This window comes from Camelina sativa, chromosome 7 (genome assembly GCF_000633955.1).
Source record: "Camelina sativa cultivar DH55 chromosome 7, Cs, whole genome shotgun sequence".
NCBI classification, from domain to species: domain Eukaryota; kingdom Viridiplantae; phylum Streptophyta; class Magnoliopsida; order Brassicales; family Brassicaceae; genus Camelina; species Camelina sativa.
In genome coordinates, this window is record NC_025691.1 from 6,642,039 (window position 1) to 6,657,990 (window position 15,952).

Here is a 15,952-nt window from a genome sequence, read left to right on the forward strand (position 1 = left end):
AGAAAAAAGGAGAGATTGGAAGTTGAAGAGTTTTACCATTCGAACGTAAAGGATTGTCACCGAGACAAGACTCGCATATGATTGATTGGGAAATCAGAACGTTCCCCATCCATCAGCCTCATTCATGATCTCTCAGTATTCTCTCTTTCTCAACCTTCCTGAATTTGATTTCGTCAGTCTCTCTCTCGAACACGACGAAGATGACTGACTGACTGGGAAACGAACAGAGGGAATCAAACCAACAACAAGTGATACGTAAACCGAAGTAAACCACAATTAAATTTAAAACAAATCAATAAACCGGAAATAACCGACTAATTATAAAAAAGAAAGGCTTTATAAAGTGGTGGTGGTGTATAGAAATAGCGATTGCCGTCTTAATCACTTCTCTTCTCAGTCCTCATCAAATTACCTCTCTCTGGCTCTCTCTCTCTCTCTACCAATCCAATTTTTACTTAAACGTTTGTTTCATTCTCTGCAGGATTCGTTTAGTTTACTATTTCGACTAGGGTTTCGTTTCGTTTCTATTGTTAGATCTTCTCTTCTAACCCTAAAACCAATACATTCGTTGCTGTTGTTTCTCTTTTGTGATTATTTTGTATAATGGGTTCCTCCTACTTGAAGGCAATGGCTCGATGCCCAATTCAGCGATCCTTTGGACTGATTGATTTTGTTTTTTATGTGTGCAGCTTGACAGATTCATTCCGAATAGATCAGCCATGGATTTTGACTTTGCCTACTCGCAGCTTATGGAAAAACCACCAAACAGGAACGATGATCATCAGGCAACAAAGGTAAGCTCACCATCGAGAGAAGCTTATAAGAAACGATTAGCTGAGGCCATGAATCTCAATCGCACTCGTATTCTTGCTTTTAGGAACAAATCTCAAACTCCAACTCCAGTGGCAACTCTTCACAGCTCTGTTTCTTCTTCTTCGCTTTACCAACAGCAGCGTAAGCCGCCTAGACACATCCCTAAGACTTGCGAGAGAATGTTGGATGTTCCTGACTTGGCCGATGACTTTTATCTCAACTTGCTTGACTGGGGCAGTGATAACGTTTTAGCCATTGCATTGCATCATACTGTTTGTCTCTAGGATGCTTCTAAGGGACCTGTCACTGAGCTTGTCACTGTTGATGAAGATAAAGGACCTCTGTCACAAGTATCAACTGGGCAGGAGATGGTCGTTATCTTGCTGTTGGGCTTAACAGCTGTCAAGTCCAGATTCGGGACTGTGTTGAATGTCGTAGAGTGAGAATGTTGGAGAGTGGTCACGAGTCTAGAGTAGGATCGTTGGCATGGAACGATCACATCTTGACAACGGGAGGAACGGATGGGAAGATCATCAACAACGACGTACGGGTTAGTTCATACGTTGTCAAAACGTACAGGGGTCACACTTTAGAAGTTTGTGGGTTGAAGTGGTCAGGATCTGGACAGCACTTGGCAACTGGTGGCAACGACAATGTGGTTAATATATGGGACCGTTCTAGTAGTACTCAGTGGCTGCACAGGCTTGTAGAGCACACATCTGCAGTTAAAGCTCTTGCTTGGTGCCCTTTCCAAACGAATTTGCTTGCAACTGGTGGCGGTGAGAGAGATGGGAGAATCAAGTTCTGGAATACTAGGACAGGAGCTTGCTTGAACACGGTAGAAACTGGCTCTCAAGTTTCTTCTTTGTTATGGAGCAACAAGGAAAGAGAGTTGCTTAGCTCACATGGGTTTACTCAGAACCAGCTTACACTTTGGAAGTACCCATCTATGGTGAAAATGGCTGAGCTCAATGGTCACACATCACGTGTTCTATATACGGCCCTGAGTCCGAATGGTTGTACTGTAGCTTCTGCAGCAGCAGATGAGAGACTGATGTTTTGGAATGTCTTTGGAGTACCAGAGGTTGCCAAAAAAGCTGCTCCAAAAAAAGTAGTAGTACCTGAGCCATTTTCTCATCTGAACCGTATTCGCTGAAGTTGTTGTGAAGCCATTGTCTAATTGTATTTTTGCTACACAAAAGAAATGTTTATGCACATTGTAGTCACATGTTAATTGTTTAGAATCAAGGAGAGGAAACTCAATTGTTGTTTAGATTTGTTTAGATCTCCTTGTAATTGTTGTTTGTATCTTGGCAGAGAAACTCAATTGTTGTTTTCCCTTTGATATGGTGTTTGATCAACTTTTAAGTTCTGATGAAGGCAGGATAGAGACGGGAATCTAGCTAATGGTGCGATTGCGAATCTTGTGGATGAAGTTGGTGGAGCGCTTGTACAAATCGAAGGCTTACCTCCTTCTGTTTCTGTGGACATGTCTATTGCATTCCTTTCTACAGCTAAGCTCGGTGTATGTCTCCTCAACTCCCTTTTTTTTGTTTATTTGACCCTTTCTGAAAGGTTTCATAGAATGGGATTAGAGAGAGAGAGAGAGAGATATGATTTTGAAATGGAAATGATATACTTTCAGGAGGAGTTGGAGGTAACGTCGAGATTGTTAGGCGAGAGAGGACGTTATAAAGGAACACTTGTTGTTGTGAGAAACCAGAGGACCGGTGAGGTTATAGCAGAAGGTCGTCATTCTTTGTTTGGCAGGCAAGCTAGTAAACTCTGAGGTCGAATCTTTCTTTTGGCGTTATGACACTCATCTTCAAGCTCTGGTCTCCGATTCTGTTTTTCCACAGTCTCAACTAGTCTCAGCTTCGTCTTTTCTTGTATGTGATTTGGGATGATGAAGTCTCTGTCTCCAATTGATTCACCACTTCCGGGTAGTGTTCTTACTTCTTCTTGTTTTTTGATTTCGAGACTATTGCTTCTGCTTCACAATCTTTGAATCAACATGTTCGATCTTCTCCTTTTTAGTATCTATCTTGTTGGCTTCAGCTCCATTCTTTTCTATTGAAGACAACGTGAGAAACTTTTTGGTGCCGCAGCTTCTCATTTTCATTCTGCGCCAGCATTGTTATAATGATTAGGAGTTCGACGAATCCACTTGTTACCATTTGTGTTTGTGAACTAGTATCTCTCTGTTTTATTCCATCATAAAGAGTGTATAGGAAGAACACCAAAATTCAAAGAAAAAAACAATAGTAAAAAAGTTAAATTGAATCTGAATGGTAAAATATAGGGGACTAAACGTCGTGTTTTAATCCAAAATCGATTCTGACATCTGACTGGAACCATCTGGCTCCATTTCGTTAACACAATGGTAACCTTTTGTTGACGGAGTACAAATCAAATCAATGGTTGGTTCACTCGTTGAATGTCTCTTATTTGCAGGTGAATCTTGCAAAGCCTTGAGATTTTGACATGTTAAAGACTGGTTTCTCCTTGTAGTGTACATATGTACTGTGTCTCCGCCTCCCCTCACTCTTGCTTGACTCAATTGTAGGCCAGTTTATTCAGGTCACGTGACTCAATTTTCAGCTTTATTTTTATTGGTAGTAGAAACATATAGTTGTTGTCCATATGCATCTGTAAAAGTCTTGTGACAACCTAAAATTTTATTCCTGTATTAGGGGTTTGGATCTCAGAAACTGAAGTTTGACACATCTTGTAAGAAAGTGAAGCCAAGAGCAGTAAGAATGAAACTCACAATCACTCAACCTGATGATTGGCATCTTCATCTCCGTGACAGTGATCTTCTTCAAGCTGTTGTTCCCCACACAGGTCATTTAACTTTCTGACAATTATTTGTTTTTCCCTTGTTTTGCAGCTGTATGATTTTGATTATAATTGTTGGTGTGTGTCTTTCTTCACATTACTGTTTTGGTTTTTGTTGGTGTATAGTTTAATGTATCTGACGTTGACCACACCACCACATCTGTTTAGTTGACAAAAAAACACTTATTCTACTTGCAACTGTTTAGTTTATGCTCATATATATATGCTCGTTTTTAAGGGGAAAGTGGTGTGGTCTATCCGGTGAAGTTGTACCCTGCTGGAGCAACAACCAACCCTCAAGATGGTGTCACGGACCTTTTTGGAAAATGCTTACCGGTACTAGAAGAGATGGCCAAATAAAACATGCCTTTGCTAGTAAATAAATCACAAAGCACATTAGACTTGCAATTTTTGTTTTTTGTCTTTTATACTGTCTCCTTCTCAACAGAAATGCTCTTTTCCAAGGTGGATTACAACCTCACAACTACTGTCTTCCGGTTCTCAAAAGAGAAATACACCGTACGTATGTTCTTCACTTTCCTTAAGAACATTAAGATTTCATTTCTTTCAGCAGCTTTATGAAGGTCGTTGCTTTTACTTCATTGACAGGGGAAGCCATTGTTAAAGCTGTAACTAGTGGAAGCAAGAAGTTCTTCCTCGGTACAGATAGTGCTCCACATGAACGGACTAGAAAAGAATCATCATGCGGATGTGCTGGTATTTACAGCGCTCCTGTTGCCTTGTCTTTATATGCTAAGGTCTTCGATGAGGTAAACTTTGTAACTGGAACCACTTTACTTTCCCGGTTTGGGACTTCCTTAAGTTCATAGCTTTTACATTCAGGCGGGTGCGCTTGACAAGCTAGAAGCTTTCACAAGCTTCAGTGGACCTGATTTCTATGGCCTCGAGAAACTCGTCAAAGATCACATTGAAGAAATCTCCTTGGGAGGTCCCTGACGTTTTCAGCTTCTCCTTTGAACCCTTCTGTGGCAACCGTTGAACTAGTGTGGTGGTGTGGATTTGTCAAATTTTTCCACCCAAATAAGTGTTTTTTTGGGCTGAGTTATGCACTGCACTATTGGAGGAATAAAATAAAGATATTGGCCCTCTTTTTTTTTTTTTGTCGGCAATCAAGCCCTCTTAAGAGCGGCCCCATGTAACATTTAACCTGAGAATTTGACACCAAGTAATGAAGAGTTCTGAGAATTGGACACCGAGTAATGAAGAGTGTCCCAAGAAGAGGTCATGCTCCATGGACTCAAAGATCAGGTAGAGGGTAGAGGAATCGTACTCGACAAGCATTAACCCTTCGAGTTTGATGACATTGGGATGATCCGACTTGCGCAGGATTATGATCTCTCTGGCTATACACTTGATGCTTTCTGAATCGTTGAGATCAAACCGGATTCTCTTCAAAGCTACGGTCTTGTTACGAAGAAGATCTCTAGCTTTGAACACCTTACTGAATGTTCCTCCCCCGATTAGCAACAAGAACGCTTTCTTCTCTTTTCATCTCCTTGGGACCTAAAAGAAAGTATCACTCATCTTAAACAATTCTGAAACCTTTATTATGGGGCTTGATCATCATGACCATCATCATCAGCTATTCTTCTTTCTGATGGAAGTGTATGGAAGCACGGACGGTTTTCGGGCAACCCTTTTCTCGCCGGTTTAATTTTCGGAGAAGAAACGATGCAACCCATATTGGCCAAAAAGCCTTGAAACCCACGACACTGAATTTGTTACAAAAGATATATATAAAAAGAATAAAGAAACGTAAACTAAACAATCAAAAGAAAACAAAGTGAAAAGATGGTGCTGCCCAGGATCGAACTGGAGACCTTTTGCGTGTAAGGCAAACGTGATAACCACTACACCACAGCACCTGTTGTACTAATCCTGCCTTTAAATATATATATATATATTTAGATACTGTTTGAGGAGGAGTACTAATTGAGCGGTTACAGAATTGGCACAACAAAAAAGTTTTTGCCTTTTTTTTTTTTTTTTTTTGGCGTAGATTGCACAAAAAGCTGAGTCCTTTTTCTCCGACAACATACACAAAAAGAGACCCATTTGAAATCGATTCCTTATTGAAAAATTGTTGTTCATTAGGGAATAATTTTCGTATCGAATACAGGTGAAATTAAAACTGGTCGGTCTGATTCGTATGTGACATCTGCGGATCGAGGTTCTGTTTCTATAGAAGAAGCACTTGCATTTGTTTGATCTTGCTGCAAAGATTAATGTTCATCCTCAATCTTAAACATGCCCCTTTACGTTGATCGCGAGGCTCCGAAGGTTTTTTTTCATTTTTTTCCTGCCGTTGTCGTCTCTTTGTTTTTGAAATTGTTTAGTTTAAGCAATTTACTCAGAAGCGACATTAGAAGCTTTTACTCCGAAGGTTTTTTTCATTTTTTTTTCCTTCCAATGGTTTGTGTGTGAAGCTATGGAGACGAATTTACTCAGAAGCGACGTTAGAAGCTTCTCTCCTTGCAGAAAAATGGAAGCTTGTTCTCGCTGGACTTGTATTTCAGGTTGTTCTATAGCTCCCCTACCCTTCATCCACCTAATTTTAATGTTGATTTGGGTCTCTCTTGAGCTGGAAAATTTCATGTTCAGATTATAGTCTTGCAATGTTGTTGGTGAAATGATTAAAGCTAAGTGGTGTGATAGATCAACTAGTTATGCTGTTCAGTATATAAAATCCTATTTACATTGTTGTTTTGTTTGGTCCCTCTCATATCAGTACATTCATGGACTTGCTGCTCATGGAGTTCACTACTTACACCGACCTGGTCCAACGCTACAAGATGCTGGTTTCTTTATTCTTCCAGTTAGTATGCTTGCTTTGACTTTTTTCTTATCAACTTTTTGTTCTGTATCATAGCTCTCTCTGATTTGTTTGGTAAATGATATGTGTTCTTCCCAGGCGCTTGGGCAAGACAAAGCCTTTGTTAGTGAAACTGTGTTTGTCACTATCTTTGGATCGTTTGTCTTGGTAAGTTTTTAACTCTAAAGTATCTGTTTCTTTTGTTTTTCCTTCAACTCGCTGTAATGGATTAATATGGTTAGCTAATACCTTGATTGCAGTGGACCTTTCATCCTTTTGTTTCCCACAGTAAAAAGATTTGTACAGTTTTGATATGGTGCAGAGTTTTTGTTTATTTAGCAGTAAGTTGCATTTCCACTACACTGATTCTTCTATTTATATACATACACAGAAGATACAATCTGTTTTTAGTTTAGTTTTGTCAGAGGTGTTTTAAGCTTTCATATGTTTTCAGGCTTCTCAAAGTCTGAGGATCATTACATTCTTTGCAACACAGCTTCCTGGGCCGAACTATCATTGTCGAGAGGTAAGATTCTCAAGGCGTTGGTTTCTTAGTTGTGACTTCTTTTTGGCTGTGTACTGATTTATTTCTCCACTGGTATATCAAATTTCTCTATTAGGGCTCCAAGCTTGCCAAGATTCCGCCTCCAAAGAATGTTCTTGAAGTACTCTTGATTAACTGTTAGTTTGGATTACATCTTTATGCAAATTTTTAGTTGGTACAGAATTAAGTCATAAAGTGGCATGTGATTAAGGTTTGTGTTCAAAATGCAGTTCCTGATGGAGTGATATATGGTTGTGGAGATCTAATATTTTCATCACATACGATATTCACTTTAGTCTTTGTACGCACATATCAAAGATACGGCACACGAAGGTACTGTTTCATATAAATCATTCTACAAAAGTTCATCCTTTGTAACAAGATTTTTTACATCTCATGTATGTCAAATTCCCAGGTGGATCAAGCATTTGGCTTGGCTTATGGCAGTTGTACAAAGCCTATTGATTATAGCATCAAGGAAACATTACACAGTTGACATTGTTGTTGCATGGTCAGAATAAAAAAGATGAAATCAAATATCAGTTTGTTTCTTAAATTATCTTGACATTTTCTTCTGCAGGTATACTGTGAACCTTGTGATGTTCTACGTTGACAGCAGACTTCCAGGTATTCTTCAAGAACTCAATCATCCTCCCAAATGATTAAGCAAACCATATTGTTTATTTTCTGTGCACATAATATATATTTGCAGAAACGTGAGACTGCTTTGACAATTTATGTGCCCAACTGTAATAGTTACCTTGTTACTTACCGTAAATCAGATCATTACAGTGCTAAATAAGCGTCGTAGCTATTCCAGATTTCCAGACCATTTCGTAGTTTAGTCTCTGCTATTTGCCAGTTTTAGATTTGACACATGATCTGGTCAGTTTGTTCATTGTTGAAGTAACTGTGAACGTATATCTGATTGCAGAAATGGCTGAGCGTTCTAGTGGACCTTCCCAGACGCCTTTACTTCCACTAAGTACAAAGGATAGTAAGAACAGGAGCAAAGAGGATCATCAGAGACTTCTAAACGAGAACAACGTAGCAGATGATCATTGATGTTCTCTCCAATCTCAAATTCTCAGAGCAGAATCTTAGTTAGAAACTGTGCTGGTTTTCTGCATGTTAGTCATAAACTAAACAGAAATTTCTCAGTTTCAAGCTACAATATAGGATACACACAGTTCTCTTCTCTTTGTTCGAAGTGCAAATACAAATTATACAACTCATTAATAGATGTGTTTCGTGGATTTTGATTTTGTTATTTCATTTCATCCCTTTAGAATAATGGGTTCACAGAGAATTTGCATAATTTGTCCAAATCAGCGCCAAAAATGTAATGCGACTCCCTTGACAATAAAAACAAGATTGCCTTAAAGCTTTAGAAAAACAAAAAACAGAGTTTTGTTCCCTCCATGGATCGTTTGGTCTCTAAAATAATTGTCTTTAAACTGAATTACATCGGAGGCTTGCCAGCACTTAGAAGCTGTCCAACCATTCCATTTACCTGAAAACGATTATATGAAGACAACATCAGTATAAATTTTGAATAAATTATGTTCAACTATGAGAGATTTGAAGTAAGAATCGTTCATTGCTTTGTTTAACTTTAACTAAGACAAGAGCTTTACCTGCCAGTACTTAGAAACACAACGGTCAATGCAACTATTCTCACCCATGTTTAACTCAGCTTCCTTGTACCTGGGAATCAGATCGATTTTGTAAACAATCTCAGCTTAAAAGGTCCCCCAACAATGCAGACAAGAACTAAGAGATCATTAGAGAACATTAAAAAGAGAAAAAGGCTTTTTTACCTTTTATCCACACATTTATTAAAGCATGTTTGAGCAAGCCTGCATCAAAGAACAAGGCTTATCACTTATCAGAAGGAAATATATAAAAAGACGCGACGTTTGGCATAACATCTAACCCAAGGAATCACAGGAGATCGGTTACCATGAACTTGCTATCTCAACAAATGACACAGGACTTAGCAAATTAACAGAACACCACCACCCAAGTCAAGGTTATCAAAGTTTAATAACCATCTACATGTCTACCAAAATCGAGAATTTCTAAAGGAAAACTTATAGATTATAAGAAAACCAATTCAAGCATTACAACGGTGTTTGGCATGAAAGCAGTCACAATGTGATCAAAACAAACTCAACCTAGTATCAATTACCAATCAAAATGTGACTGCATCAATCTCAAATCTTTATACTAGACAATCGAATTTTATAACGAAAAAAAAACAAATAGGGGGTTTTAATTCAGTACTTGTTAAAGAGTTCCACCCGATACTCCATCTCCGTTTGTGCCATAGTAAACGCCTGATTCAATCAAAGAGAACAAAATCAAAATGAGAAACTTGAGAACACCAAACCAAATCTACTTCGTACAATAAATGCTTAAAGATCTGAGTCAAGCAGATACAATTCAACCCTAAGCATTGCTTGAAATCTACTATGTCAATCATAGAGACAGCTAAAAACTTAAGCTCCATTGTCTAATTAAATCAAAGATCGGAGCTTTAAGATATATTAACAACAAAGGACGAGACCAAAACCGAACCTGTTCCTTTGTAACGCCGACGGGAATAGGACTAGGAGTTGGAGCAGCCATTTTTTTTTTTTTAGCACTACCTGGAAAAAAAAAAAGACAGATTAAAGATTCGTAAAAATCGAAACTTTATAAATCAAGACTTGAATTTGAAGATCAAAGATCCCTACTTTCTCAAATGGGATTAGATTGTGTGAAGAAGAGAGAGGTTAACTAACGAACAACAAAGGCTTCTCTTTTTTTTTTTTTTTTGCTAGACTAGACAGCCCGAATTAGGGTTTAAGAGACATAAGACGACACGTCATCAATAGAAGGGCATATATGTAATTATACTAAGCTTCTCTACGACTAAAAAGACGCCGAGTCTTTCCCTAATGGAGCTTTTAGGGTTTTAGCAAATTTCAATTGAAGGTATCTTCTTCTTTCTCTCTACTCGCACAGCTTTGATTTCTTGGAGAAATTTACATCAATTTCGAATTTTTCTTTGTGGGTTTGGTTTAATTTTAATTGAATTCGTTCTTTTTGTTTGTTTGTTTTTTTTTTTTCTGGTTGGTGGTCGATTTTGATTTTTGAATTCTCCAGAGAAATTTAGTAGCAAAAGAAGCTGAAAGAGAGAGAGATATGGAGCACGGTTCGTTCAAGGATAATAGCCATGCTACGTTTACTTTAGGGGAAGAAGATCACACACTTGCTAATGCTGTTCGATTCGTGCTAAACCAAGAGTTAGTATCTTCCTCTTAAAATCCCTCTGAATCTGTTATTGTAGTAATAGAAGAAGAAGCTATGTAAGTTCATGGCCGTCTAATGCTTTACTAGACAAGACACTTAGTTCTTGACTCTCTAATGCTTACTATTGAGTTCATAGGGTCTGTCATTAAGAATGAGCCTGTGACCTGTCTGTACCCACCATAAGCCTCTGCTAATTTGTTATGAGTTGTTTTGAAGATAATCTAGTGAATTGTCAGTTTGAGATTGGATTTAATAGTAATTGAACCAATGTGTGTGCTTGTAATGCTGTGATTGTGAACTTGATTTTGAGTAAATGTTGGTTACATTCATGTTTATGTGATTAGAGGTTCTTCTATCCATTGTTTGCCAAGGATTTAGAAAAAAATGTTATTACTTGCTATTCAACCTCCACCCATCATCTTAGTAACAAGGTTTTTGGAATTGATAATGCAATTTCATTTTTGCATTCATGTTATAGGTGAAGAGATTTTAGATATTGAACAATCGATTGTGCACATTTCTATGTTTGTGGCCAATGTATTGTGATTTTTGTTTACATTTACATTCATGTTGTGGTGATAAATGATTATGTCACTAACCAACCATTGCTATTGTTTAATTCTGTAGTCCGAGAGTAACCGTGGGTGCATACACCATCCCGCATCCTTCCCTTGAAAAGGTCAATATCCGGGTACAGACTACAGGTAACTGCTTTCAAAGCCTTGTTCTCAAAGGTCATGTTACTCACTCTATCAGGAACTCTTTTTGTCTGTGTCTAACAAAGAAATACTTGTTGGCTTTGTGGTTTTTTTTAGGCGACCCAGCGAAGGAAGTTTTCAAAGATGCATGTCAAGAGCTCATGCAAATGAACAGACATGTGAGAAGCGTTTTTGACAAGGCTGTTACCGAGTATAAGGCTGAAGAAGAGCGTAAGGTGAAGAAGGCTGCGGAAGAGCTTCAGAGGCAGAGGGAACTATTTGGGTCCATGGACATTGAAAGCAACTGATTTTATGAAATAAACAATTTGTATTCTGTTTTGATCTTAAATCCAGATTTATCCTTAAAAATTGATTCGTTTCACAATCCAACACCAAAGTACTCTTAGCCTACACACTCATAAGAACGCAATACGCAATCATTAACAACGAACAGATAATATGGAACAAAGAAATAAGGATGGTTCTTTCTTTTGTTATAGCAAAATAGATTGTTTGAATATTGATAAATCCTCTTAGCCTAGGCAGAGTACATAAAGGATAAAACTAATAACGCAAGCGATATAGTTACAGAAACTATAAAAACTTAGTAGAAGAAAAAGTTTAAAAAGTAAACAGCAACAGGTAGTTGAGGTGTTTTTTAATGTTATGTTTCTTCAATAGGCTTCTTCTTGCTCGTACTCAGCTTCTTCGTCTTCATATTCACCTTCTTCATCAGCCGTGGCATCTTGATACTGCTGATACTCAGAGACAAGATCGTTCATGTTGCTTTCAGCTTCAGTGAACTCCATCTCATCCATACCTTCACCTGTGTACCAATGCAAGAAAGCCTTTCTCCTGAACATAGCTGTGAATTGTTCGCTGACACGCCTGAACATCTCTTGAATCGATGTTGAGTTACCGATGAATGTTGAAGCCATCTTCAAGCCAGTAGGGGGAATGTCACAGACGGTTGATTTGACGTTGTTTGGGATCCATTCCACAAAGTAGGAGGAGTTCTTGTTCTGAACGTTGAGCATCTGTTCATCGACCTCCTTGGTACTCATCTTACCACGGAACATAGCTGAAGCAGTGAGGTAACGACCGTGTCTTGGGTCAGCAGCACACATCATGTTCTTGGCATCCCACATTTGCTGAGTCAGTTCTGGGACAGTGAGGTTACGGTACTGCTGAGATCCACGAGAGGTGAGAGGAGCGAAACCCACCATGAAGAAGTGAAGACGAGGGAATGGGATCAGGTTCACAGCTAGCTTTCGAAGATCAGAGTTCAGTTGACCGGGGAACCTAAGACAGCATGTTACACCAGACATGGTTGCAGAGATCAAGTGGTTCAGATCACCAACTGCACAGTTCAGAAGACAAACAAAAAGTATGTGAGTGAAGTTTCAAGGTAAGTATAGTGAATGTACGAAAGACCTTTATCTGATTTTAAAGCCTTTGGAAACATCAAGGAAGACTAATCCCACATCTGAAAACCCTTATGAATAACTAAGCATCAAACAATAAACCCTTCAAACCACAACGACAGAGTAACAATAGTGATACTGATTGAACAAGGATATGATTTGAAACATTGAGAAGACTATCACAACAGCAGGCACCATGTCCAATTTATAGCATTACACATCATACTTATGAATAAACTATGCATCAAATAACAAACACAGTAGAACCACAGAGACAAATCAACCCTTAAAACCACAACGACAGTAACAATAGTGATATTGATTGAACAAGGATATGATTTGAAACATTGAGAAGACTAACGCTCTGATCACATCCGCAGACACAAGTCGAACCACAGAGACAAGTCAACAATACTGATTGATATATAAAGTTAAGAAGGCCTTGTGATACTTACAACTTGGAGTGCTAAGCTTGAGTGTACGGAAGCAAATGTCATACAAGGCTTCGTTGTCAAGAACCATACACTCATCAGCGTTTTCAACAAGCTGGTGCACAGATAGTGTTGCGTTGTAAGGCTCCACAACAGTGTCAGACACCTTAGGAGATGGGAACACAGAGAACGTCAGCATCATACGGTCAGGGTACTCCTCCCTGATCTTCGATATCAACAAAGTCCCCATTCCAGAACCAGTTCCTCCCCCTAAGGAATGACACACCTGAAACCCTGTAAACCGAACCAAAATCAAAAACCATAAGCAACCTAATCCGCAATTACCAGTTCAAAATCAGAAACCGCAAGCCTAAACCCAATCAAACACTAGCGATGGTCAACCTAATTTTACAGATCCAAAACCCTAAATAAGGCAGAGGAAATAAGAAATTTACCTTGAAGGCAGTCACAATTCTCAGCCTCCTTGCGAACAACATCAAGGACGGAGTCAATAAGCTCAGCGCCTTCAGTGTAGTGACCTTTCGCCCAGTTATTCCCGGCACCGGACTGACCAAAGACGAAGTTATCCGGTCGAAAGATCTGACCGTAGGGTCCAGATCTAACACTGTCCATGGTTCCAGGCTCCAAATCCATTAGAACAGCGCGAGGAACGTACCTTCCACAACTCGCCTCGTTGTAGTAGACGTTAACCCTCTCGAGCTGCAAATCGGAATCTCCCTGGTACCGTCCCGTCTGATCAATCCCATGCTCGGCGCAAACCACTTCCCAGAACTTGGAACCGATTTGGTTTCCGCACTGACCTCCCTGGATATGAAGAATCTCACGCATCTTCGCTCACCGAGAAATAAAAATAAAAAAAAACCCTAAAAACTGGATCTACAAAAGCGAGAGAGAGAGAGAATTTGAAAAAGGGAAGAAGCAGAGAAGATCTTTTTGAGGAGAGAGATAGAGGAAGCCAAGGGTCCAATTTATAAAGAAAAGGAGGTTTTAACGGCTAATATTTGGTGATTCAAAACGAGATCGACGGTTTAGAGAATGCCACGTAAATCGAGGTGGCAACGGGTGGCAAAATTCAAAAAATTAATGGCTCGTGAATAAAGAGTTTTTGAATTTCGAAAAAAAAAATCTGTTTCTGTGAGTGAATGACAGACAGCTGGATTCTATTAACGGAGCAGTTACTAAAACGGCGCCGCACGTGCTTTGAGATAGGTTAAAAAAGCCGTTCCATCCAACCTGGCAAACGCACGTGAGAGAGAGTTCTTATGGGCCCGTTATCATGATGGGCTTTATTCTTCCCAACAAACTCCATAACCGTACTGTCGTAATTGATTAGATATTGAAAAGAAAAAACGGGGTGATGTGGTCTAGCAAAACCCACAGACGACACGCATGCTTGGTTAAAACGAAACGTCGTCGTATTGATTTTGAATATGCTTCTTGGATCCTGAACCGGAACCTAAACCAAAAACACACACAGCAAATCGGAAAATGAATGTCAGATTCAAACTTGCTTGATTGACGATTCGAAATTGTTCATCGAAAAGTTTCCAGAAGATTCGAAATCGAAGAAGAAGATATCGTATTGGAAGGAGTGAGAAGAAGAAGAAGATGTCTGTGCAAGAGTACTTAGACAAACACATGCTCTCTCGGAAAATCGAAGACGCCGTTAATGCCGCCGTTAGGGCTAAAACCTCAGATCCCGTTCTCTTCATCGTACGTTTTCCTTCGAATTTTCCCAGTACTGATTTTTGGCTTTGCATCGTCGATGTGCAATTTTGAATTCTCCAAAAAAAAAATTACTTATGGTGAGTTGGAAAAAAAAGTGCAGGCTAATCATATGAAGAAAGCTGTATCATCTGTGATAACGAAGGTGAAGGCAAGGCAGATCCTTGATAGCAGAGGAATCCCAACAGTTGAAGTTGATCTCCACACTAACAAAGGCGTCTTTCGTGCTTCTGTTCCCAGTGGTGATTCTTCTGGAACGTGAGAATTCAATTATATCCTTCTTCTAACTCTCATTTTGTTTGCTTCTTCCTGTATGTATTGGTGATGGTGTCTTTTAATTTGGTTGATGCATAATTCTGATTTCACATTTCATAATCCTTATTTGATTGACGGCATTCTAAATTGATAAGCCTGCTAAGAAGAATCTGGTTTACTGATTCCAGATATGAAGCTATAGAACTACGTGATGGGGACAAAGGAATGTATCTTGGAAACAGTGTGGCTAAAGCTGTTAAGAACATTAATGACAAGATTTCAGAGGCATTGATTGGTATGGACCCGAAACTTCAAGGTCAAATCGACCAGGCCATGATTGATTTAGACAAAACTGAAAAGAAGGTTGGTGGGAACTATGCTGTCTTTGTGTTTGGAAAATATTAGGATTGGAACATTCATCTTGTGTTTTCCTTGCGATTTATTTGATTTAAATATCTTGCAGAATGAACTAGGGGCTAATGCTATACTAGCTGTTTCAATTGCTGCATGCAAGGCTGGAGCTGCTGAGAAAGAAGTACCAAAGTCTTCACAATACTTTCTTGTATCTTATGTATTCCATGCCTTGTCTAGTTAGGAGATCCTTATTGAACTTGCGTATCAGGTCCCTCTGTGCAAGCACCTTTCTGATCTTAGTGGCAGAGCAAACATGGTGTTACCTGTACCTGCCTTCACTGTTTTGAGTGGCGGGAAGCATGCATCGAATACTTTTGCCATTCAGGTATTCAACGTTAACTTCGCTATTAAGCCTGCCTTCTCATATTTTTTTCATCTTTAACCCTTGCTCCTCAAATATCTTCATAAATGTTTTGGATTTCAAGTAATTTCATTTACATATGTGATGCTTGTTGTCTCTATTCAAATTTTTATTTCATCTTTTAGTCTTGCTCCTTCAAGAATGCTTTTGATTATCAGTTATTTCATTTATATATGTGATGATTGTTGTCTGTTCATATATTGTTAGGAAATTATGATTCTCCCAATTGGAGCAAGTAGATTTGAGGAGGCCCTGCAATGGGGATCTGAGACGTATCATCATTTGAAGGTCAATTTTC

General features: G+C 38.9%; 6 protein-coding genes, 1 non-coding gene and 2 pseudogenes across 9 annotated transcripts in view; 6 read left to right on the top strand and 3 right to left on the bottom strand.

The window, feature by feature from the left end:
* The window catches only part of LOC104700538, a 2,946-nt pseudogene extending 770 nt beyond the window's left edge, over nt 1-2,176 (top strand).
* On the top strand, nt 2,018-2,844 carry LOC104704386 (acyl-coenzyme A thioesterase 13-like). Its single transcript, XM_019227015.1, has 3 exons — nt 2,018-2,025; nt 2,194-2,338; nt 2,459-2,844. Exons 1-3 carry the CDS (start codon nt 2,018-2,020, stop codon nt 2,600-2,602), a joined length of 297 nt encoding a protein of 98 aa, XP_019082560.1. The 3' UTR covers nt 2,603-2,844.
* Nucleotides 2,673-4,857, top strand: LOC104700537 (annotated as a pseudogene).
* On the bottom strand, nt 5,465-5,537 carry TRNAV-UAC. The gene has a single exon. It is a non-coding gene; the product is annotated as a tRNA-Val (tRNA).
* On the top strand, nt 5,663-8,284 carry LOC104700542 (phosphatidylinositol:ceramide inositolphosphotransferase 3). Its single transcript, XM_010416066.2, has 11 exons — nt 5,663-5,952; nt 6,099-6,188; nt 6,401-6,487; nt 6,584-6,652; nt 6,745-6,825; nt 6,939-7,010; nt 7,105-7,165; nt 7,259-7,361; nt 7,444-7,539; nt 7,609-7,655; nt 7,963-8,284. Exons 1-11 carry the CDS (start codon nt 5,920-5,922, stop codon nt 8,091-8,093), a joined length of 870 nt encoding a protein of 289 aa, XP_010414368.1. The 5' UTR covers nt 5,663-5,919; the 3' UTR covers nt 8,094-8,284.
* LOC104700541 (mitochondrial import inner membrane translocase subunit TIM10) lies at nt 8,281-9,849 on the bottom strand. Its single transcript, XM_010416065.2, has 6 exons — nt 9,767-9,849; nt 9,609-9,679; nt 9,315-9,367; nt 8,849-8,887; nt 8,666-8,735; nt 8,281-8,541 (listed from the first exon to the last, which is right to left on the bottom strand). The coding sequence occupies exons 2-6, from the start codon at nt 9,657-9,659 to the stop codon at nt 8,491-8,493; spliced, it is 264 nt and encodes an 87-aa protein (XP_010414367.1). The 5' UTR covers nt 9,660-9,679; nt 9,767-9,849; the 3' UTR covers nt 8,281-8,490.
* On the top strand, nt 9,956-11,415 carry LOC104700543 (DNA-directed RNA polymerases I and III subunit RPAC2-like). Of its 3 annotated transcripts, none has more exons than XM_010416068.2 (4): nt 9,956-10,007; nt 10,146-10,318; nt 10,953-11,029; nt 11,141-11,415. In XM_010416068.2, exons 2-4 carry the CDS (start codon nt 10,218-10,220, stop codon nt 11,329-11,331), a joined length of 369 nt encoding a protein of 122 aa, XP_010414370.1. In that variant the 5' UTR covers nt 9,956-10,007; nt 10,146-10,217; the 3' UTR covers nt 11,332-11,415. The 3 variants fall into 3 exon arrangements, with proteins under 3 accessions (XP_010414370.1, XP_010414371.1, XP_019083058.1); XM_010416069.2 differs by having other exon boundaries at nt 9,957-10,007; nt 10,179-10,318; XM_019227513.1 differs by lacking the exon at nt 9,956-10,007 and adding an exon at nt 10,029-10,082 and having other exon boundaries at nt 10,179-10,318.
* Nucleotides 11,497-13,815, bottom strand: LOC104700544 (tubulin beta-7 chain). Its single transcript, XM_010416070.1, has 3 exons — nt 13,334-13,815; nt 12,903-13,172; nt 11,497-12,383 (listed from the first exon to the last, which is right to left on the bottom strand). Exons 1-3 carry the CDS (start codon nt 13,725-13,727, stop codon nt 11,698-11,700), a joined length of 1,350 nt encoding a protein of 449 aa, XP_010414372.1. The 5' UTR covers nt 13,728-13,815; the 3' UTR covers nt 11,497-11,697.
* LOC104704388 (cytosolic enolase 3-like) overlaps nt 14,345-15,952 on the top strand; it is a 7,120-nt gene continuing 5,512 nt past the window's right edge. Inside the window, exons 1-6 of the mRNA XM_010420488.2 lie at nt 14,345-14,612; nt 14,728-14,882; nt 15,068-15,242; nt 15,343-15,414; nt 15,502-15,618; nt 15,862-15,942. Of these exons, the coding sequence (XP_010418790.1) occupies nt 14,508-14,612; nt 14,728-14,882; nt 15,068-15,242; nt 15,343-15,414; nt 15,502-15,618; nt 15,862-15,942 (705 nt within the window). The 5' untranslated portion in view covers nt 14,345-14,507. The remainder of the gene's footprint in view (nt 14,613-14,727; nt 14,883-15,067; nt 15,243-15,342; nt 15,415-15,501; nt 15,619-15,861; nt 15,943-15,952) is intronic.

Bases quoted from the DNA above. Each gene is read 5' to 3' on its own strand.
- LOC104700542 (XM_010416066.2), top strand. From the start codon at position 5,920: ATGCCCCTTTACGTTGATCGCGAGGCTCCGAAG. The intron at 5,953-6,098 runs GTTTTTTTTCAT...TTGTGTGTGAAG, and splicing joins TTGATCGCGAGGCTCCGAAG to CTATGGAGACGAATTTACTC. The intron at 6,189-6,400 runs GTTGTTCTATAG...CTCTCATATCAG, and splicing joins TCGCTGGACTTGTATTTCAG to TACATTCATGGACTTGCTGC.
- LOC104700543 (XM_010416068.2), top strand. From the start codon at position 10,218: ATGGAGCACGGTTCGTTCAAGGATAATAGCCATGCTACGTTTACTTTA. The intron at 10,319-10,952 runs GTTAGTATCTTC...TTAATTCTGTAG, and splicing joins CGATTCGTGCTAAACCAAGA to TCCGAGAGTAACCGTGGGTG. The intron at 11,030-11,140 runs GTAACTGCTTTC...GGTTTTTTTTAG, and splicing joins TATCCGGGTACAGACTACAG to GCGACCCAGCGAAGGAAGTT.
- LOC104700541 (XM_010416065.2), bottom strand. From the start codon at position 9,659: ATGGCTGCTCCAACTCCTAGTCCTATTCCCGTCGGCGTTACAAAGGAA. The intron at 8,888-9,314 runs GTACTGAATTAA...TCTTTGATGCAG, and splicing joins CGGGTGGAACTCTTTAACAA to GCTTGCTCAAACATGCTTTA. The intron at 8,542-8,665 runs GTAAAGCTCTTG...AATCGTTTTCAG, and splicing joins GTGTTTCTAAGTACTGGCAG to GTAAATGGAATGGTTGGACA.
- LOC104704386 (XM_019227015.1), top strand. The intron at 2,339-2,458 runs GTATGTCTCCTC...ATATACTTTCAG, and splicing joins TTTCTACAGCTAAGCTCGGT to GAGGAGTTGGAGGTAACGTC.
- LOC104700544 (XM_010416070.1), bottom strand. From the start codon at position 13,727: ATGCGTGAGATTCTTCATATCCAGGGAGGTCAGTGCGGAAACCAAATC. The intron at 13,173-13,333 runs GTAAATTTCTTA...TTCGGTTTACAG, and splicing joins GAATTGTGACTGCCTTCAAG to GGTTTCAGGTGTGTCATTCC. The intron at 12,384-12,902 runs GTAAGTATCACA...TGAACTGTGCAG, and splicing joins CAAGCTTAGCACTCCAAGTT to TTGGTGATCTGAACCACTTG.